The 23,137-nt window shown below is 46.1% G+C and overlaps 2 protein-coding genes across 2 annotated transcripts in view; both read right to left on the reverse strand.

Annotated features, from left to right (window-relative positions):
- The window catches only part of ABCA3 (ATP binding cassette subfamily A member 3), an 899,850-nt gene that overhangs the window by 637,313 nt on the left and 239,400 nt on the right, over positions 1-23,137 (reverse strand). The window lies entirely within an intron of this gene.
- The window catches only part of TEDC2 (tubulin epsilon and delta complex 2), a gene marked incomplete at its 5' end in the record, with an annotated part of 139,666 nt that overhangs the window by 89,002 nt on the left and 27,527 nt on the right, over positions 1-23,137 (reverse strand). The window contains 2 exons of the mRNA XM_082261682.1: positions 12,296-12,349; positions 20,688-21,321. Of these exons, the coding sequence (XP_082117808.1) occupies positions 12,296-12,349; positions 20,688-21,321 (688 nt within the window). The remainder of the gene's footprint in view (positions 1-12,295; positions 12,350-20,687; positions 21,322-23,137) is intronic.

Below are 23,137 nucleotides of genomic sequence, written 5' to 3' on the forward strand. Positions count from 1 at the left end.
TCTTGGCATTGAAGTTATGGCATCCTGTCTAGAGCAAGTGTCGACAGCATACCATACTACAAAACAATGTACCAAAATTAACCTATATTGTATATCAGGGATAATAACAAAAGATGTAACATAATTAAGTGCGTCATATCTGCCTAAAGCCGTGTTTTCCCACCTTTTTTCATTGCTGACAGCAGTATTATTATAGTAGGGATTGTAAAAAAATAAACATAAATCAGGACCAGAATTAGTATATGAAAATATTCTATTCCTGATTTCTATGTAAAGAGTTATGGCCCGTACACACGATCCGAAAATCGGACGAAAATTAACGCTTGTGAAAGGATCGGACGATAATCGGATCGTTAGTACACAGCTTATGAGAGGCGATCACGACAGTTCACCCGATATTATCCGGTCGTGCAAGCATAAAAATTTTGATCGTATTATAACACATCGTACGATAATCGTATTATCAGTATGTTGTTCGTCCGAAAAAAATGGTGAGCAGTAGACAGCGCATGAGCAGTAGACATCATTTTCCCCTCACACACTACAGCGTGGTTACGCATACCGGAAGCTAAGAATTATCGTCCGAGAAAATTCGTATCGTGAGTAACCTCTCCCTTTATGCGATTATTATTAAGAGCTGCTAGAATACGAAAAATAACGGATGGAACGTCGCCCGATTTTCGGATCGTGTGTACTGGGCATTAGGGTTTAGCTGGATATTACTGAACACAATGTGTGAGATTACTGTGAGCTTAAGTGTCGGTTCACACCGCGGCGACTCAAAGTCACCCCGACTTTGAAGTCGCCCGTGCAGCACGACTTCATCGCGGCTTGCAAACGACTTCTCATAATAGAAGTCAATGCAAGCCGCTCCGACTTCGCCCAAAAGTAGTGCAGGAACCATTTTCCAAGTCGGAGCGACTTGAGTCGCTCTGATTAGAACGGTTCTATGGCACAGCATGGAGCGCTACTTGTCAGGCGAAAGTCGAAGTAGTGTGAACCAGCTCTAAAGCGTAACTTCACTTTTGTTGAGAAAAAAAAAAAAAAAAAAAAAAACATCCCCTCTGGGTGATCTAAGTACATTGCAAGGATTAACCACTTAACCACTTCAGCCCCGAAAGGCTGAGGCACGTGAAACGCGTTGACGTCACGCGTAGAGCTCGTCACTCCTCCCTGCACCCGGGCGCACACTCCTCCCTATGGAGCCGGCTAACTATCGGGAACATACTCGCTGACCCTAAGTTTCTGGCGGTATGGCAGCGGCGGTCATTACACTGATCACTGCTCAGCATCATCGAGTCCGCAGTTCATCCAGATGACAACTCAGTGAGTACCCTTCTACAGCTCCTGCTCTGCGACAAACGGACCACATAGGCAAAGCTACTGAAAGGCATCACTACAGTCTACCCTGCTATGGCCCGGTAAGAGACATTTTTCAACACACTGCTGTAACATTGGAACAGGCACGCCAGACTGTATATTTTGGGCCAGGTGCTCATTTGACTGTCCTAAACTAACTGGCCAGTGACTTACTCAGAGTCTGTGCTGCTACTATATGAGCTACCGACTCAGCCCCTTATGTTGGAGAATATCCTCTAACTGTGTCCCGCTATGTGCAGAGCTGGAGGATTAATCAGAGAAGTATAATCCGGGTGTGCAGCCCAATTGCCCCAAGCCATCCGCTCGATGTATGGACTTTATAAGTTTCAATACTTGGCTAAGACTGTGGACCTTTGCAGCCTGGACAAGGTGACTGGGTGCAATAGATCACTCACTGCAATACATGGCGATGTCCTTATTTACTCCATACTATACTTATACATCCCTGTATGGTTCCTGGGAGGCTTCAACCTTTCATAGACTGTTCTAGTCTGGTCTTAACATTACAACTGTTTATAATTAGAGGTCTGGTCATGCATTGGACTCACCCATAGGAGCCATCAAGTACTTTCTATTGCCACTGTCCACATTGCCTCCCATCATAGGGTCTATGCTACATTATAGTCTGTGGATTGGGCTGAGGTCCTATTCAGCCTACACAGTCATTCCTATGGAACATTATCTACCCTGATCCCTATCCGGTGCAGAGGCATTATAGCTGGCCTAGTTCATGGGGGGTGGTGTGGGCCTGGGTGTGGGATGGAGTGTCATTTCAGCTCTTGGTGTGTTTTATGGAGTATGGACGTGTGTCATTGTGGGAGAGATTTCACAGGTTTCTACGTTTCAACCGGGCACCATATTGTGTTTGGCTTTTTTGCAATTTTCCTCAATAAAGCATTTTTATAATTTTTTCCCAAACCAGTGTTGAGCCACTTCTTGCAACTTCAATGTTATTTGTGTTTGATCACTAGCTGAACAATCAAGGCCCTCCCTTATGGTTTTCCTAGCACCTACCTAGGAGGGTGCTACATCTACTTTCTGCTATCCAACATTCCCTATATAAAATTTTTTTTAAAAAAATCTATTTTTTTTTTTCAGTTTAGGCCAATTTGTATTCTGCTACATATTTTTGGTAAAAAAAAAAAATAAATAAAATCCCAAAAAGCGTATATTAATTGGTTTGCACAAAAGTTATCCCGTTTTACATACCATAGCATAGATTTATAAACTTAATTTTTTCTTGTTGTTTTTATTAGTAATGGCAGCAATCAGCGATTTTTAGCGGGACTGCGACATTGCGGTGGATAAATCTGACACTAAGTGACACCAATACAGTGATCAGTGCTAAATAATATGCACTGTTACTCTAAATGACACCGGCAGGGAAGGGGTTAATACTGAGGGTGATCAAGGGGTTAAGTGTGCTCCTAAATTGTGCTTACTAACTGTGGGGGGGGGGGGGGGCTCTGTGACAGGCACACAGAGATCGGTGTTTCAGCTTAGCTGAGACACACAATCTCATTGTGCCTGTTTGACAGGAAAGCTGCCTGCCTTGTTTACATAGGCAGGTGGCTCTCCTGTCAGTTTCCCTGAAGATAGTGGGAGGCCGGCGGCGATCGTGCCTGCTCCTCTCGCGGTCTGGCTCCCGCTATGTCTAATCACAACTGGAGTGCGGCTTCGGCGGCGCACGCGCGACGGCTGAGACTACATGCACATAATCACGTGATTATGTGCAGCCGAGCTGCCCTGCCGCAATAAATCTGCGTGGGGCGGTCAGCAAGTAGTTAAGGACTAGAAGGCTTTACCCCCTTAATGACCAGGCCATTTTTTTTCAATACGGCACTGTGTTACTTTAGTCACTTCCGGACCGCCCGCCGCAGTTTTGCATTGGTACTTTGACGTTAAAATACCAGTGTTATGGCAGCAGTCCTGACAGACACAGCCCTTCCCAAGTATTCTTCACTATTGGGTAATGGCGCCCTCTGCAGGAGCAGGCTAGGTAGTGAAAATTTCATTAAAAGCTTTTACTTAGCCACACCTTAGGGGCTGTTCCTCATTACCCTCAGAGCTACTATTCAGTTTCGTAGACATAGAGAGAGATAGAGGGGCGGGGGCTGCGTCTGTCACAGGACTCAGAAAATAATTTTTACGGTAAGTTCTTACAAAAATTCTATTTTCTCGTACGTCCTCTGACAGATGCAGCCCTTCCAAGTATTCTTCACTATTGGGATGTTCCAAAGCAGTGCAGGTGTGAAGGGTGGGAAAAGACGCAACCAACAGAACGGTAAACGTGCCAACAAGGTCAGAAAACAAAACCAACAGGGCAACAAAAGCTCAACCAACAGGAGCCAACCCCAGAACAAAAATTCACCCCAAGAAGAGAAAAAACATGTCTCTTCAACAAACCACAGCGTGTAAAACTTCACAGCCAAAGGAAGCATCCGAGGATGCCATCACGTCAATCTTGTAGAATTTTGTAAAAATGTGCACAGACGACCAGGTCGCCACTTTGCACACCTGAGTCACAGAAGCCTGATGGCGAAAAACCCAAGAGGCACTCACGGCTCTAGTAGAATGTGTCCTCACAGGGAAAGGAGGCATCTGACCCTTCAGTGAATAGGCCTGAACAAAAGGCTGTCTGATCCATATGGAAATGGTAGCAGCGGACGCAGCCAAACCCTTTCAAGGTCCCTCAGGAAAGGCACACAGGGAATTAGACTTCCAAAAAAAGGTAAAACCTGATCGCCCGAACCGCATCCAACAAATGCAAGGCAAATGCCTTGGGATGCTTGGGTCGCACACAAGGCGAAGGCAAAACAATATCTTAATTGAGGTGGAAGGCAGACACCACCTTAGGGAGAAAAGACTGGATGGGTCTCAGAACAACCTTATCCCTATGAACAACCAGAGAAGGTGAATGGCAGGGCAGAGCCGCCAATCCAGACACTCTGCAAGCAGAAGTGATAGCCACCAGAAAAAGCAACTTTCTGTGACAACACAGGCAGAGGTTGTTCTCTGATATGTTCTAAGGAAGGCCGCAAAACCGACAAAACCGAATTCATGGCCCAACGGAGACAAAGATGCCCTCCGCGGGGAGCCAGATGATGCACCCCTAGAATAAAGGGGCGAATCAGGGAAGTAGTTGCAGAGGGACATTGGAAGAAAATGGCCAAGACCGACACCTAACCTTTAATCGTGCCCAGCGCCACCGAAGAGGAGCGATGATGCAACCCTGGCAAATCCACCAAGCAATGTACGCCTTCCAGGTACGACGAGAAATCGTCCTGGGAGGTAGCCTTCCGAGCTCTCAGCAAGGTAGGAATGACAGCATCGGAGAAACCCCTGTATCTCAACACCTGGCCTTCAACCGCCAAGCCGTGAAAGCTTGAGTCCGTAAGGCAGGATGGAAGATCGGCCCATGAGACAGCAGATCTTCCCGCAGGGGTAGCCGCCAGGGAGGCTCAACGACCATCTTCATGAGGACTGCGAAACAGGACCGGCAAGGCTGGGATGGGGCAACCAGAAACATCCGTATCTGTTCCAACGCCAACCAGCGGAGGAACCTGGACAACAGTGGAATAGGGGGAAAGGCAAAAACCAGTTAACACTGGTCTCAAGGCACCACCAACGTGTCCGTGGCGTCTGCCAGAGGATCTTGAGCCCTAGCCACGAACCTTTCCACCTTACTGTGGAGACGAGACGCGAACATATCCACGTCCAGCGTCCCCCACTAGGCACACAAGAGATGAAAGACCTCCAGATGCAGGGACCATTCCCCCGATCCAAGGACTGACGACTCAAGATAGTCCACCTGCCAGTTCTCCACTCCAGGAATGTGAACAGCAGAGAGAGCTGGAACATACGCCGCGGCCCAAGGTGGAATCTCGGCCACCTCCGTGGCCGCCCGGGCACTCCAGGTTCCCCCATGATGACCGAAGTAAGCCACAACCATGGCAATATCAGACTGCACCCGAAACGGGAGACCATACAGCCGAGATGTCCGAGGAGTAGACAGAGGTTGATCGCCCTGAACTCCAGGACATTGATCGGAAGGGAAGAACGACAGATCACCGGGTGATAACCCGCTCTCAACAGGAAATCGTCCAGATACCCAGGGATCGCAATCCCCTCGTGCGGGAACCAGGATAAAACCTTGGTGAAGACTCATGGCACCCGGGCACCGGGAACAGGGGTGACAAAAGACCCCAAAATCTTTCCTGCCGGGGAACTGCAGCACCACTCCCTGCGCAAGTGGAGCCGCACCACCTCCCTGGGAACCCACGAAACGATCCCGGAGACATGGTGGAAAGAACCTGTTCGCCAGGTGAGACCGAGATGCGGACAAGAACCCATGAGTCCTGAACCGGAGACACCCAGGGTTCCAGAAGGTGACGCTGACGTTCCCCCACCCCCGAAGAGGGTGAGGGTGTCCCTTCATGCGAAGGAGGAATCATTCTCCGAACCGCACTGGCTATGCTCCGACTCACCCGACCAAGCCTTCTTGTCCTCGCCGGAGGCTCTGAACGGTTTACCTCTTTTCTGCGCCCCTGAGGCACGAATGGAGCGAACAAGTGCTTCAACACGTGTTCCCGCGCTGCAGCGGAGGACACCTCATCCTCCTCACCATCTGAATGTGAGGACAGGTACCCCTCAGGGAGCGCAGTGTCCATGGCAACCAAATCAAGCTCTGAATCAGAAGACAGAGGGCATCGGCCATTTTTGAACATGAACTTGTGACATGACAAAATCAACTTTGGACGCTAATGTTGCAATGGCTACAGAAAGAAAAGCTAGGGAAGGCGATCCGGATGCCCCAGATGCACATGCCAAATCGGTGGGGAAATCTTTGCCCTGAGACTCCATTTTGGCAGAAAAAAAAAAAGGAGCGCTGGCCCTTTAAATCGGCGGTCGCGGTCCGCACCGAGATCCCACGCTGCTGCTGGAGTCCCCCTTAATATATTCAGCAAACTGAATTAGCAAAATGGGTCTGAGAAAAAATGTCCCCAAAGACTAAAAAGCCCCCCACACCATGTCAGAGAAAAACAATCAGTTTCTCCACGATTCATCTGCAGCTGAAATATGGCTGAAGGAAGTGACAAAACCTCACTAGAGGCCGAAGTGCCCTGAGCTACACATCAATGGCGCCAATAGAATCTATAGGAGAAGCACAGGGAAAATGGCCACCGCCCTCACAATGCGGCTGCCCACATCCAGGATGGCACCGGAAACTGAACCAAAGTCAAATAAAATGGCTGCTGCCCTTGACCTGATGCAGCCTGGCCCCCTCACCCAAAATGGTGGCCGAAAAACCGCACCGCCAAACAGGACCCCAGGAGCCCTGGCCACCACGGGAATCCACCAAAGGAAGCCCCCCAGGACATGGTAATACACCTACAACCCCCCCCCCCCCACGCAGTGAGCGCCGCCAGAGCGCCCCCATAAGGAGTAGGGAAGGAGGGTCCGTCCAGACCTGCCAGGGGGGGACATCACAGAGACTGCAGCTCTGAACATCCCCAGGAGTGGGCCCACATCACCCCCCCAAATGGCTGTCCCAGGGATACGGGGGGTAGTATCACTCACCATACCATGGACCGCGGGCTCCGCTTCGATACAGGCCACCTCCCACCCTGAGTGGGGGTGCTGTCAGCCAAAGAGGGGACGCTGCAACACAGGGTGTTCCAGGGCTGATGCATCCCGGCGAAGGAATTTTCCGCAGGTTCGTCCCCATCTGTCGTGGCAAGGCCGGGGGCGGACTAGGGATGCACCGATCGATATTCGGATCGTATATCGGCGCCGATATGGCCCTGATAGCTGGATCGGGGGATCGGTAACATTGACCGATCCACAGGCCAATCCGGTTTTCGCTGAGTAACAGCTCAGCCATCCCTTGCTTGGTGCAGTAGTAGTATGGGATGGGAGCCGCTACTTCCTGTATAGTACCAGGGCACAGGCGGATTGATATCAGATGCAATCCGCCTGTGAATGGAGGAGCCGTACACATGAAGCAGCGGCTTTGCTCTGTACTGCAGCCGCATGCTTTATGTGTAGCTCAGGATCGGTGCCGGTATCGGCAATTTCACAACGCCAGATATCGGGACCAAAAAAGTTGGATCGGTGCATCCCTAGGGCGGACCACAACCTGCACACTCTCGTAGGCCAGGCTGGGGTACCAGAAGGATCTAGATCATCCAGTGCGAAGCCCAGCCCGGCTGTCGCTTGTAGTTCTCCAGGAGGATCCCCCTGACTAGCTAGCGTTAGGGAGTGAGAAAATAAAAGAAAAAAAATTTTTCAAAGAAAAAATCAAAACAGACTGGAGCAGCAGGATATCCTAGTCCTACTCCTGAGCTAGGCAGCAAGAAACTAAATAGTCAAATGTGGGCTAGGTGGGACTTTAAGTGAGACACCAGCAGGTATGCCCAGCGTCTCCATCCCTGTATTGGAAAAAACTAATTGAAAAGGATTAAGAAAGGTGCATGGAAGCCAGCCAGCCCCCAGAAACTGAATAGTAGCTCTGAGTGTCTGAGGGTAATGTCTAGAGGGACAGCCAATCCGCTGCTACCATTTCCATATGGATCAGACAGCCTTTTGTTCAGGCCTATTCACTGAAGGGTCAGGTGCCTCCTTTCCCTGTGAGGACACATTCTACTAGAGCCGTGAGTGCCTCTTGGGTTTTTCGCCATCAGGCTTCTGTGACTCAGGTGTGCAAAGTGGCGACCTGGTCGTCTGTGCACATTTTTACAAAATTCTACAAGATTGACGTGATGGCATCCTCGAATGCTTCCTTTGGCCGCGAAGTTTTACACGCTGTGGTTTGTTGAAGAGACATGTTTTTTCTCTTCTTGTAAGGTCTAATCCATGTGCGGATATGATCTGTGAGTTGCCTCTAATGTCTGGTAATAAAAATTATTAAAAAAAAAAAAAAAAAGATGACACTAAAAAAAAAAAAACTTTGGTTTAAAAAGTAGTTCTATTTAAAGCAGAGTTCCACTCAAAGTGGAACTTGCACTTATCTGATTCCTCCCCCCTCTGGTGCCACATTTGGTATCTGTTTTTGACCGGTACCCTGTCCCAACTTCCGTTGGACCTCGCTGCAGCGTGGTATGTCAGCAGTTTGGCCCCCTCCTCTTCCTTTCCCTGCAGCCGGGCCAATAAGAACACAACGCGCTTCTCGCATGCGCAGTAGGGAGCTGGTTGTGAAAGGTTCCTTTACCAGCAATGGTGGCGGCAGCACCCGACAAACAATGGCTGGGGTGCTGACATCACTGGATTCCAGGCCAGGTAAGTGTCCTAATATTAAAAGTCAGCAGCTACAGTATATTGGAACTCCACTTTAAAGCGTAACTCCACTTTTGTTGAGAAAAAAAACATTTCCCTCTGGGTGATCTCTGTACATTACAATGATTTTAACTAACTTTGTTGCAGTTTCCTACCTTTTGTTATTCTGAAGAAACCATTGTTTGTTCCTCTGTGCTGAGTGAGTCTAATGGGAGTGGTTTCATAATTATCAGTCATCTGTGGCAGCTGCAGGGCTCTAATGAGGAAAACTGCTGGGCCTGCATCCCTTTAGATGTGTTCCTATTGGCAGTATCTCACCAAAAATGATTTTTTTGTTGCAGGGGATGCCAGAAATCTAACTTGTATCTTAGACAGACTTCTGGGAAAATCTATGAGCCAATCACACAAGCAGGAAATGTTGTTTCTGGGGTGTGGTCAGTATACATTCTGTGTACAGAACACCTCCAGGTAGCCATATTGTATTTTCTGAAAATTACAGCAGCTGCAGATTGAAAAGCAAAGGTATTTTTTAAGAACAGTACGATTTGTGTCTAAAAATTGTACACGCTATATTGTTTTTCTTCATTTGCTATTTTTTTTCCCCACGAAAGTGGAGTTACCCTTTAACAACTGAAAAGTCCCTTTTATTGCTCTCAGCCTCCTCCAAATCCCCAAAATTCAAATTGTAGCTGCTGTGATCCAAGTTCCTGCTAGAGGGTGGCTACGTTCATTTTACATGGTCCCACTTCATGTAGGAATGTAACCATCCTCTGTTGATCACTCCTGAGATGGACTATATACTATGTGAGGTTTAGTGTGCATACAGCAGTGCACATGACCGCAAACATTGGGAACTGCTCATTCCAGACAAATGTAAGCGAGTGGGAAAAGAGGAAGTTTGGGAGCTCACAGATGGACGTTACAAGGAGGCAGAAAAACACAGTAACAAAAACTTTATGTGAAATAGATAAGGTGCGCTAAAACAAGTACAGTAAAACCTTGGTTTGAGAGTAACTTGGTTTGAGAGCGCTTTGCAAGACAAGCAAATTTTTTAAATACATTTTGACTTGATATACAAGCGATGTCTTGATATAAAAGTAGCGTCATGTCACAAAAGAGGCGCCTCTAAGTGTAGCAATATTGTTACATTTAATGAAGGTTCAATATTTAGCAGCTCACATGGTTGATGATTAAAATAGGCATATCTAAGTATGCTGGCATCCGGGGTAAAGCTGTCCACATAGATCATCCTCCACACTGCCATCTTCATCACACCCTTCCACGCTGCGCTCCACGAGTGATTCAAAGTCTCGCTTTCAGATCACTCTACTGCAGGGTAGTCTTCCCAATCACAATTGCAGACTGACATTGGTGAGAGCCAGTGGTTCAGAAGATGGTCTATGTGGACAGCTTTACCCCAGATGCCTGTATACTTAGGTGTGCCTCTTTAATCATCAACCATGTGAGTTGCTAAATATTGTACCATCATTAAATGTCCCCATACTGCTACACTTAGAGGCGCCTCTCTTCTCTTTCATACTCTGTAGCTCCTGCTGGATTTTGCTTCTAATCCCCTTGTGGAGGCTGCCATTTGTGGATGGACATTTTATGGTTACACAACCTATCACATTGCTATAATCTTTTTATATGGACTATAAACTGAAAGACTTATGAATAAATGGTTGTGGAACGAATCATCTGAGTTTCCATTATTACTTATGGGAAAATTCGCTTTGATATAAGAGTGCTTTGGATTACAAGCATGTTTCCGGAACTAATTATGCTCGCAATCCAAGGTTTTACTGTATATAGATCCAAAATAAATTGCAATCAAACAAAATATTGGATAACAGGTGAATGGTGTGTTTCAAAAGTCCATAATATATCAATCATAAGTGTCCATATGTGATAATATCAAACTGGTGCTCCACAACATGAAAGATATCTTCAACTTCAATATGAAAGACCCACCACCAGGTGAAATTCCTCCTTACCAGACGGAAATAAGGTGTGCACAAAATAGCAAATCTGCTTGTAGCTACTACAAGTTCTTTGCACATTCTCCATTGGGACACACCGCATGGGAGTCAGCTAAGCCTGCACCACATGTTTCAAAGGAAATCCTTATCCTTCTGAGGCAGCATCGCTGTCACCGGCCCTTTGGTCAGAGATTTACCTTGCTATAGGTTGGATACGAAGGAGGTAGTGGATATCAGTGGAACTACAAGCGCTCATTATCTGCAGTTTGAAACTCACCTGGCTGTAGATTGGATACGGAGGAGGTGATAGTGGATATCAGTTGATCCTTAAAGCGCTTAATACCTGCTGTCCGGTAAGGGACTATTTTGGGTGGTTCACTTGGAGTTTGGAAGCACTTATAATTTGTGGTTATCAGCAGATTTGCTATTTTGTGCACACCTTATTTTCATTTGGCACTGAATACCGGTAGCAGCTTTAACCCAATACCATCAGCGCACCCTCCCACACACATATTAACAAAAACTTTACGAAAAATAAAATACAGGGCCATTAGGTACTGGATGTGTATTGACTAGTTGGAGAATAAGGATATTGTTTATTGTCACTTTAACCACTTCCCGCCCGTCATATAGCAAAATGACGGCGGCAAAGTGGTTGCACGATCCTGACTGGGTGTCATATGACGTCCAGCAGGATAGACCGACCGACACACCGCATCTCCAATCCCGGTAAAGAGCCTATGATGTAGGCTCTTTACCATGTGACCAGCTGTGTCCAATCACAGCTGGTCACATAGTAAATAGTGACGCTGATCGGCTTTCCTCAGCTTGCGCCTGACAGGCGCGTGTAGAGGAGAGCCGACTAGGGCGGCTCTCCTGACAGGGGGGGGGGGGGTTGTCTGTGCTGGTAATCAGAGCATTGATTACTAGTGCAGACCCTTGGGGGATGCCACTAAAGCCACCAGGGATTGCCCACCCATGGCCACCAGGGATGCCAATCAGTGCTCTCCTCATCAGTGCTGCCCATCATTGCCATCTATCAGTGCCGCCCACCAGTGCCCATCACTGCCATCTATCAGTGCTCATCAGTGCCTCCTCATGAGTGCAGGAAAAAAACGTATTTAAAAAATTTTATAACATTTTAGAATTTTTTTTTCAAACTTTTCAGTCTTTTTTATTTGTTTAGCAAAAATGAAAAAACCTTGCGGTGATCAAATACATCCAAAAGAAAGCTATTTCTGGGAAAAAAAATGACAAATTTGGTTTAGGTGCAGTGTTGCATGACCGCGCAATTTCCATTCAAATTGCAACAGCGCTAAAAGCTGAAAATTGGCCTGGGCAGGAAGGGGGTGGAAGTGCCCAGTATTGAAGTGGTTAAATGTGCCCACTGGCTCGTCAAAACCTAAAGGAATTGATTCTGATTAAATAGTATTGCCAAGATGTAGCAGCCACATCCCTCAATGGGTGTCGCTCCCTTGCTGGCCAGGAATTTGTAGAAACTGGCTCACTAGCCGATAGTCCGGCCAGCAAGATAGCAAAACAATGAGAGAAGGTAAGTGGCTTCTTGGCAATCCTATTGCTTAAAAGTTTTTGCCAACAACGGATTGCTTGTGTGACATGGCTCTAACCATTGTACGGAGACGTTACACCGTTCAGCTCACCTGCTATTCTTCTTGTAAAGTTTCTGAAACTCTACTGGCAGCTTAAGTGTTGGTCTGTAAAAGAAAAAGAAAAACTGTTTAACAAAGTACTATGTCCTTCTAATTCTATATGAAAAAAGTATGCAAAAGGCCTCACACAGATATTACAATATGGAATGTAGTAGGCACTCACAGGTTTTCCATAAGTGTAGAAATAATCATTATTTTAATCTAACAATAACTTCTATACACTTGTTTGCACAGCCTGCAAACACTGACTATACTCAATATATCCCCTTGGGCTCCGGAAAATTTCACCCCCTTCATGACTAGGCCATTTAATTTTTTTTGCAATATAAAAACGAAAAGAGATAGAGAGATAGATAGATAATCTTTCTGCTATAAAAAAAAACATATGCAATAATAAAAAAATAAATAAATATAATTTCTTCATACATTTTGGCTAAAATTTATTCTGCTACATTTTTGATAAAAAAAAAAAATAAAATCCCAAGGACTGTATATTGATTGGTTTGTATAAAAGTTATAGCGCCTACAAGCTTTGGTATAGATACTGGATATTTTATGCTTTTTTATACTACTAATGGCCTACAATCAATGACCTAACGGGACTGTGATAGTGCAGTGGGAAATCTGACACTAACTGACACTGGGGGCAGGGCCGCTGATAGGGGGGGGGGGGGACCACCAGTCCTCCTGTAGGGCACCCGAGCACACAGGAGGGCCCCAACAACATGGGGAACTGGTGCGGTGGGGCAGAGGGGCAATTACAGAAGGAAACCCAGTGCGGCTCTTTGCAGCAGCTGAAAACCAGTTTCTCCCACTCCTGCCAGCTTTTCAGACACAGGGTATCATTTCAGTAATTGCTTCTCTGACACCAATCCCCCCCTCCCTATTACAAATAAAAAAAAAATTTAAAAATAATTAAAAAGGGCTAATTCACACAGGTTCTCTGTTATGTTTGAGTCCACTAATAAAAACTTTAGTGTATTTTTAGTGAAAACATTGTCTTGATATTTGGGGGGGGCCCTGCTAGGTAGGCTGTATGGGGCCCGTGATTTCAAACAGCAGCCCTGACTGGGGGGAACTGATTAACTGCCACTGACCTCACCAGTGACTCTAATACAGTGATCAGTGCTTATAATATGCACAGTTACTGTACTAATGACACTGGCTGGGAAGGGGTTAACATCTAGAGAGCTGAAGGGGTTAAATGTGTGCCTATGTGTAATGCGTCTAAAATGTGCTGCTTTTACTAGTTGCAGGGATGAGAAACACAGAATTCATTCCCTGTGTACAGAGCTCTGTGTTGAATGTCAACACAGAGCTCTCAGCTGTGGATGTACACAGCTGATAAACAGGTCTTGACTGGGACTTTCTGACAGGCTCCCACTGTGTACAATGACAGCGGGAGGTGGCTGGGGGGCATGGATGCACACACTCTAAACCTGGATGAAGGCAGCGACGTACAGGTATGCTGCTTTGCCTACTGCGGTCGCTTGTCCAAGGGCGGACAGGCGCTAAGTGGATATTATAAGTCTCATCAAACTATAGGCCTTTATATAGAGCGTGTGAGTTGACTGATGTGCAGAGCTCCCTCTGCTGTGAGAATCTGCTACGGAGTTAAAAGTCTGAGATCTGACAGAACACCAAACCATTTAGATATTCATGTGCTACCTGAGGAAATGACACCGCTAAAAACTGACCTGATGTAGTCACGGTGTATATGGCCTCAGCTGGCCATGCCCCCCTGATGTGTCCTGCCCCACCCACCAGGCTTGGTCAGAGGTTCAAGGAGCAGCGCTACAGCCATTCGTGACTCTTATGTGCCTGTTTGTCAAGAACTGAACCAGAATGTGGTTATTGGTTTACATTTTGGTGTGAGTAAAAAAAAAAAAAATTTATTTATTTATATATATATATATATATATATATATATATATATATATATATATATATATATATATATATATATATATATATATATATATATATATATATATATATTTTTTTTTTATTATATATATATATATATATATATATATATATATATATATATATATATATATATGGCCTTGGCCGAAACCGACTTTTTTTCCCCCAAATAATTTTATGATAGATAGAACAGGGGCATACACCAAAAACAGGCAGGTGTACACTTGTAGCTGCCACCCTGTCGCAGTATAGTGGTTAATTTACATACATACATACATACACACACACACACACACACTTTTTTTTTTTTTTTTACACACACACCTCAAAAAAAAATTAAAGGAACACTTTGAAAACACATCCCATCTCAATGGAGAAAAAATAGCACGCTGAATATCTATACTTATATGGACTGCGTAATATGTTCGAAATGAAAAGGATGCCACATTGTTTAATGGAAATTAAAATTATTAACTTACAGAGGGCTGAAAAAATTACACAGCAGGCTAGTGTATTTTGCTGTAATTTCATTGCAGCAACTCAAAATGGTACTCAGTAGTTTGTATGGCCCTCACGTGCTTGTATGCATGCCTGACAACATCGGGACATGCTCCTTTTGAGACAACGGACGGTGTACTGGGGTATTTCCTCCCAGATCTGGACCAGGGCATCACTGAGCTCCTGAACAGACTGAGGCACAACCTGGTTGGATTTAGGTCAGGCAAGCGTGGGGGCCATTCAATGGCATCAACTCCTTCATCCTCCACGAACTGGCTGCATACTCTCGCCACATGAGGCCAGGCATTGTTGTGCATCAGGAGGAACCCAGGACTGCACCAGCGTAGGGTCTGACAATGGGTCCAAAGATTTCATCCCAATACCCAATGGCAGTCAGGGTGCCATTGTCTAGCCTGTAGAGGTCTGTGCGTCTCCCCCACGGATATGCCTCCCCAAACCATCACTGACCCACCACCAAACCGGTCATGCTGAACAATGTTACAGGCAGCATAACGTTCTCTACAGCTTCTCCAGACCCTTTCACATTGGTCACATGCTCAGGGTGAACTTGCTCTCATCTGTGAAAAGCACAGGGCACCAGTGACAGACCTGCCAGTTCTGGTGTTTCAATGACAAATGCCTATTGAGCTCCACAGTGCTGGACACAGGGCCCATTAGAGGACGTTGGGCCCTCAGACCACCATCCTAAAGTCTGTTTCCGATTGTTTGGTCAGAGACATTCACACCAGGGGCCAGCTGGAGTTCATTTTGTAGGGCTCTGGCAGTGCTCATCCTGCTCCTCCTTGCACAAAGGAGCAGATACTGGTCCTGCTGATGGGTTAAGGACCTTCTATGGCCCTGTCCAGCTCTCCTAGAGTACGTGCCTGTCTCCTGGAATCTCTTGCTGGAGACTGTGGTTGGAGACACAGCAAATCTTCTGGCAAAGGCACGTATTGATGTGCCATCCTGAAAGGTGTTGGAATGTCTGTGGAACCTCTATATGGTCCAGGTATTACCTCACTACCAGTAATGACACTGGTCCTAGACACATGCAAAACTAGTGAAAAACAGTCAGAAAAGATGAATAGTGAAAACATTTTCAGTGGCCTCCACCTGTAAAACCATTCCTGTTTTGGAGGTGGTCTCATTGTTGCCCATCTAGTGCCCCTGTTAATTTTATTAACACCAAAGCAGCTGAAATTGATTAACAACCCCCTCTGCTACTTAACTGATCAATATCCCAAGAGTTTGACTCAATGCTATACTTTGATTAAAAAAAGTGCTCCTTTTTATTTTGAGACACACACATACATTACGCACACATTATTACCAAAAGTTTGAATGGCATCCCAGTCTTAGTCCGTAGATTCAATATCGAGTTGGCCCACCATTTGCAGCTATAACCACTTCAAATCTTCTAGGAAGGCTGTCCATAAGGTTTAAGAGTGGATCTATAGGAATGTTTGTGCACTGGTGTGCAGTCATGTTAGAAAAGGAAGGGGCCATCCCCAAACTGTTCATACAAAGTTGGGAGGATGAAATTGTCCAAAATGTCTTGGTATGCTGATGCCTTAAGAGTTCCCTTCACTGGAACTAAGGGGCCAAGCCCAACCTCTGAAAAAACAACCCCACACCATAATCCCCCCTCCACCAAATGATTTGAACCAGTGCACAAAGCGAAGTCCATAAAGACATGGATGAGTGAGTTTGGGCTGGAAAAACAACTGGCCTGCAGAGTCCTGACCTTAAAGAAGTACAGGCAGAACCTAACTAAGGCTAAACCTGACATGGCCGCCAAATAATAGGTATGAAAGACTGGGCAAGCCCCCTTGCGCCCTAGGTCTGTATAAAAAAAATAAAAAAAAACACTTTCTTGCTAAATCTGACTGGTTGGGATTGCCATAAGGAGCAGCCTATAAGTGAATCTTAATTGTTTAAAAAAGGATTTCGGCAGCCACTCTGGGGCGTGCCTAAGGCTGTATAATAGAACTGGAAGGATTTTCATTTTAATTAAATTCTCCCGATAAGGGATAAAGGGTGATGTGACCACGCTTTAAATCTCTGTTTAAACCACTGACGAGCTGGGGACAAATGAGGATGTCTAAAACCCTTAGTGTTTGGAGAAATATTGATCCCTAAAATATTTAAATATAGTCGTTGCCCAAAGGAGAATTGGGGTCAGCCAGCCTTTTAGCCCCTTGATCAATCGGTAACACAAGGGATTTAACCCAATTAGTATGTAGACCCGAAAGGGCCACAGAGTGGTTCAGGACCCGTTAACGCTTCCAAAATTGAAGGGCCAGGGTCCCATAAAAATTATTAAAATTATCTGCATAGAGCGCTACCTTAACTACAATGGAGCCCATAAGATTCCCAGCTACCTTTCGGATGCCCTCAGTGCCAACGGTTCCATGGCAAGGCAGGGGAAAGAGGGAACCCCTGCCTTGTCCCCTTCTGGTTTAGAAAGGGAGATGACAACTTGCCATTTAGCTTAATGCTAGCTGCAGGGACTTTGTATAATATCTCAATCCACTTCCGAAAGACCAGGCCGAAACCAAAGAGCTCGAACACCTACATCAAGTACCCCATTGGACTGTGTCAAAAGCCTTTTCGATATCAAAGGCTACCAAGACTCTCAAGGCAGTCTCTTCAGGCTGAAGCTGGAGATGTGTGAAAACCCCGAGGATATTAACATCAGTGGATTTGCCAGGCATAAAGCCAGTTTGGTAAATGTTGATAATTGATGGTAACCTGTGCATTATCCTTTTGGCTAGGGCTTTAGTGAGGATCTTTAGGTCATAATTCAGAAAGGATATGGGTCTATAAGAAGAATATTGCATTAAATCTTTGCCAGACTTGGGCAATAACACAATTTGTGCCTGATACATACTATCTAGTAATTGTCCCCCCTCCAAACCATGAGCACAAAGTTTCTGTAACCTAGGGCCCAATTGGCCCACGTGGGCTTTGTACCACTCTCCTGGCAGACCATCTGGCCCTGGGGATTTATGATTGGGGAAGGACTGGATAGCAGCCCCTACCCCCCAGATCAGTAATGACTTGCTCCACCAACTAAGGGAGTGACTTATTCAGGAGTATAGCAACTCCTCTTGCATAAGTGAAGTGGCTTGGAACCCCTGCTTGACCCACGCTCTGAGACACAGAACTTTGCTACCTGTTAAAGGAGTCTCTCTTGCAAGAATAAGACGTGGTTTTTGGGGCTGCAGTTATTTAAAAAGCAGGGAACTCTTCACTTTGTCGTTCAGGTCACGTATATTTCAGGAAAGTAACTATGTCTATGGTTGTTGTAACAGACCAAGAAGCTCCAGGAGGGAGCCACACAGGATGAACTCCAGCAATGAGGAAGCAGAGAAGGACAGGAGACCAACCCGCGCCTGCCTGAGGACATACAAGTAACTGGAAGGGAGGCAGCAGATCAGGAGGAGAAGCAGATTGCAGATCTGAAGCGGGTGTATATGGTTGACAAGAACTTAAAAAATAACTCCCTACTGCTTAGCATTCTCCAACAAACTAGCCAAGGCAGTTTAAATCCCGAATCATAAAAAAAAAAAAAAGGAAACAAAATTGTCTACGTAGTTACAGAGTTCTGGGATCTACAGTCCAGGTTATGTCTGAGCTAGGACAGCAGACAAAGGTGGGCACGACCCCACAAAGTTCCGAACAAAAGGGGGGTTAGGAAACTCGAACTGTAAATGTCACCTACCACAGCAGAGGACAACTCTGATTGACGTAAGAATGCGCTGGAGCAGGATGGACAACCTTATCCATGCTCAGAATATAGAAGGCCAACCTACATGCTATAGGGAGAAGCAAAGGAGACATCCAGGCAGTCCTGCAAGGTGACCGTGTGGGTGAAGGAGGAGGACGGGCATCAGGTCAGAGAAGTCTGCCTGTGCATGACCATTTTAGAAGATCAGCACTGCTCTGTACCTTGTAAAAGGGTTATAGCTTTAGCGTTATAGATTCAGCAACCTTGGAACTTGATAATAAGAGACCATGGAACAGCAACAACTGCCATGGGCACAACTTGGAAATTGGGCGCAAGGATTAACGTAAGGTACGGAGCAAGGTGTCAGCCTCGTCAGGGGAATCGAAAAACTTCAGATCCGCCGTGTTGGACCCGCAGGCAACTTGGGTAGAGCATGGAGTATTTAATATCCCGGTCACGAAGTTGTCTTCTGACATCTGAAGGTCTTGCAACGCCTTTGCCATTCCACTGAGAAATTAGGATAAAGATGCAACGTCGTGTGCTCATATGAGAGGGTGGGATGCTTGCGGGCCTCACTAAGAATGTGGTCACGGTCTCTGTAATTGAGGAACCTCACCAGGAAAGGCTACCATGGAGTCCCAGGTGTGGCCTGGCCAGTTGGAACTCTGTGGGACTTTTCCCACCACAAATGTTGGGAAGACCTCGGTCAGGTTGTGATGGGTCTTGAAGTAGGTCTCTGCAAACTCAGCTGGGTGATTCCCCTCCGCCCCCTCTGGAAGGGCTAGGACTCTGACGTTGTTCCTCCTAAGGTGGTTTTCTGCATCATCAGATTTAGCCACCAGGGTTTGGACAGTGCGTTGTAATGTGTGAAGGACAGCATCATGTTGGGCAGTAAGATTCTCTGTGGTGGAAATCCAAGTCTGCCCGTAATTTTATCCAACACTGCCCTGATGAGACTGCATTACGCAGCCAGATGGTCAATGTGGACCAATAAGGAGAATTTCTCTGCTCTATGGCCGAGAGGATGACCGCAATATCACTTGCCTGCGGTGCCGCCCGTTGCGGCTGAGAAGCTCACGGGTTTGCCGCCATCTGCATGTCCGCTAGCAACACTCTGAGCTAATTCAAAATGGCGTCTGGACTCTGGCGTCTGGCGGATTGAGCGGACGCCTTCTTACCCCCTGACGTGGCCGCCGATTTGTTCTTAGAGGGCATTAAGGGTTTTCCAGAAATATTGCAGACTGAGCAAGATGGTGCTGATGTTGCCCTTTAAAGACTTCTGCAATTGAGTTAGGAAGAAAAGAAGGAGCCTTCTGTAATGAGAGAGCAACCACAGGTGGATGAATGGATGGCCCCCCGAGTACTCTTTAGGAGGCCAAAATGACTACAGCCGCGTGGGTCGAACCAACAGCCTCCCGATGCAGTACAGAGGGCATCACAAGCAGGGATAGAGGAGTGGATCTCTGTGCCACATTCTAACCTTAAACCTAATCGATCTAACCCTGTAAAGCAAAAATCACTGTACTTACCTATTCTGCAGCCGATCCGGTCCGGTCCCACTCTGAGCTGTCAGCGCTGGCTTCAGCGTGGAAGCGGGTGCAGGAGAGGCACTTGACAAAGGAAGCCCCATAGTATGTCTATGGGTGATGTCACTTCTCATTCATTTCACAGCCGTTGTCGGTCCTCTTCTGTACAGAGCTTCCGTTGCTGGAGCCTGGACCAGATCGAATATAGAAAAGGTAGGTACAGTGATTTTTGCTTTACAGGGTTAGAAAGATTAGGTTTAGAATGTGACAGAGCAGGTTTAGCATTAGTTAGGTTTTGCCTGGACTTATCCTTTAACTTGATACACCTTTGAGATGAATTAGAGAGCAGGCTGCGAGCCAGGCCTTCTCTCCATCATCAGTGCCTGGCCTAACAAATGCATTTCGGGAAGAATGGTTAGTCATTCCCATAGACACTCCTAAACCTTGTGGACAGCCTTCCCAAGAAGAGTTGAAGTTGTTATAGCTGCAAAGAGGGGGGCAACTCAATATTGAGCCCTATGGACTAAGACTGGGATGCCATTACAATTCATGTGGGTGTAAAGGCAGGCATCCAAATACTTTTGGCAATAATGTGTGTATTTATATATAAAAATAAAAACACGATTGTAGAATCTGTAGATTCTGAAGTAAGCACACTTCACATGGATAAACCAAAGCATTTAGATTACACTTTGCATCTTACCCTACATCTTTAAGGGTCAAAGCTTTCGGTTTTCTCACTTGATCTTGTTTGGAGGACTTCACATTTGCAGCTGTTGATTTGCTGGCAACATATTCAGTTTCTGGAGCTGTAGATGGTCGCAAGTTACCTAAAGTGTTGTCTGTCCTGATGGGAACTTCTTTGCTTTCTGTTGGCCGGGCTTTACCATCATTACTCTTTTCCGAGGTCAGCGGCCTTAAAGGCAGTGATCCGGCAGCATTAGCAGTTAATTTTGGTCTGTCTTTGCCACTATTACTCCTACTTTCAGCTGGTCTGTCTGTGCCATCGTTGGCTTTTTCTGAGGTTTGCGGTCGTAATGGAGGTGCTTTGGCAGTGTTAGTAAATGCTGGACTTGCAGAACTTCTGACCCTTCTCTTCTCTGGAATAGTCTTGTATGGAGGCTTCAGCTGGTAGGTCTTGGGTTTAGTCCCTGTATTTACAATCTTTTGTAAAGGTTTCACAGTCTTCTCTGTGGTTGAGGAAGCCGGCATTGTGTGCGTAGTGGGAGGGGTTTTAGGCGACTCTTTTTTAATACTTCCTCGCACTTTCAATGCTTTCTCCAGAGCTTTGTTCAATAGTTCCACCTCCTCAACCTCCCTTGGAGATGGTTGACTCTCTAAGAGGAAAATACACAAAACAGAGTTCAGAAACATTTCTTTTTACCTATTAAAGTATATTAAAAGCCAAAATATTTTCTTTTAGCTCTGGATAGAGTAGGTAGGACCCTTGTCTTTGCATGGGCGTCTGAGTCCCCGTTGGGGAAATTTACCTTTCTCTGTGTGTCCTAGAGCAGTGGTCCTCAACCCTGGTCCTCAGGGCCCACTAACAGGCCAGGTTTGCAAGATAACTGAATTACATCCCAGGTGATATAATTTGCTGCTCAGTGATTGCAGTACTCTAGTCTGCATCTCCCCAAGGTAATACTTAAAATCTGGCCTGTTAGTGAGCCCTGAGGACCGGAGTTGAGGACCACTGTCCTAGAGCAGCCTTTTTCAACCAGGTTGTCCAGGCACCCTGGGGTGCCTTGGCAAAAGGCCTAAAAATTGCCCCAAAATTGTATACAAGCTGGTGGGTGGATGAAACCTGCCTTTCAGTTACACAAAGCCACAGGTTATCATTGTGCACCATTAAAACCTTCTAGCGGCCAACCTTGTAAGTGACCAATTACATTATTTGATAAGGAGGATGTCAGTTGCCTGCATATCATCCTTGTTCTACCTTTCCTTACCTCTCTCCATCAGCTTTGGGGTCTCATTAGCTAAGTGATGGAGAAAAATTGAGGGAGAAAAAACACTGCAATACTAGTCTGTATCAGTTTGCAAAGTTGTATTTGCTTTGGAAGAATAAACCACCTCCAAGGTTGGGTGTCCTACGTGTGTAGATGTTGCTGCATTATGTAAAACAATTAGAATAGTTTTTACATTTTAGAATGGGGCGCCTCAAGACTGCATCATTTTGGAGGGTGCCTCCAGACTGTTCATAATTTTAAAGGGTGCCTTGACTGAAAAAAGCTTGAGAAACACTGTCCTTGAGATTGTCTCTGGGATGGTAAAAAAAGATGAGAAATCAGAAGTTACCAGAACAGGAATAGAGGGCAAATATTAAAATTATTTTATCCTGGTAGTCAGGGGGGCAGTAAAAAGACCACCAACCTAACATAGCAAACGGAGGAGGCGGTACGCATGTGGTCCCGGCAATAATTCGCTTCACAGCTACAGCAAAAGGTATACTTCACAGCACGTTTGGCAGCTGGAACCGCAGCGAAACAGAACTCATTCAAGTGAATGGGACTGCAAGCAACAATGTCTAATGGTGCAGTGTGGGCAGGCTTTTAAAGGATAGGCATTCAGGAGGCAAAATGTCACCTCCGAGGCTAGGTTCACACATATGCAAAATGGGAACCAGAATGATTCCGGTGCGGGTTCCCACATCGCATCTAACTCGCAGGTAGTTCACACTGCACTCCGCGAACCACTGCGGTTGTCAATAGAAAGTAAATGACACCCCAAATCAGTTCGCAGATCGTAGTACGAACTGTGAAATCGGACAGGACTTGGATAGCATGGGTGTGAAAACCTATGCAACCCAATTCTAATGCGTACCAAAAAAAGGATCCTGTACCATTCTGGCCTGATTGCGTTGCAAATTCAGCTATACAAACGGGGGGTGGAGCAGAGTCCTGCTGTATGTGCCAATGGACACAGCAGCAGGACTAATAAACGTACCCGCACGGGTGTCTCCATGGAAATCGGCTTTCCGTGTGGGCACCCGATAAAGAGAAGGAGCCGGAAGCGATGCCGGGGCACCCCAAAAGAGGAGGATAAGGGCTGCTCTGTGAAAAACCCTAGTTTTGACAGGTACCCACTCCCACTTGTGCCACCTGGGAAGTTCTCTCCCCCTCCCTCCCTGCAATCTTCCGGGACACGTCACAG

The sequence above is a fragment of the Pelophylax lessonae genome (assembly GCF_965119305.1).
Source record: "Pelophylax lessonae genome assembly, chromosome: 6".
NCBI classification, from domain to species: domain Eukaryota; kingdom Metazoa; phylum Chordata; class Amphibia; order Anura; family Ranidae; genus Pelophylax; species Pelophylax lessonae.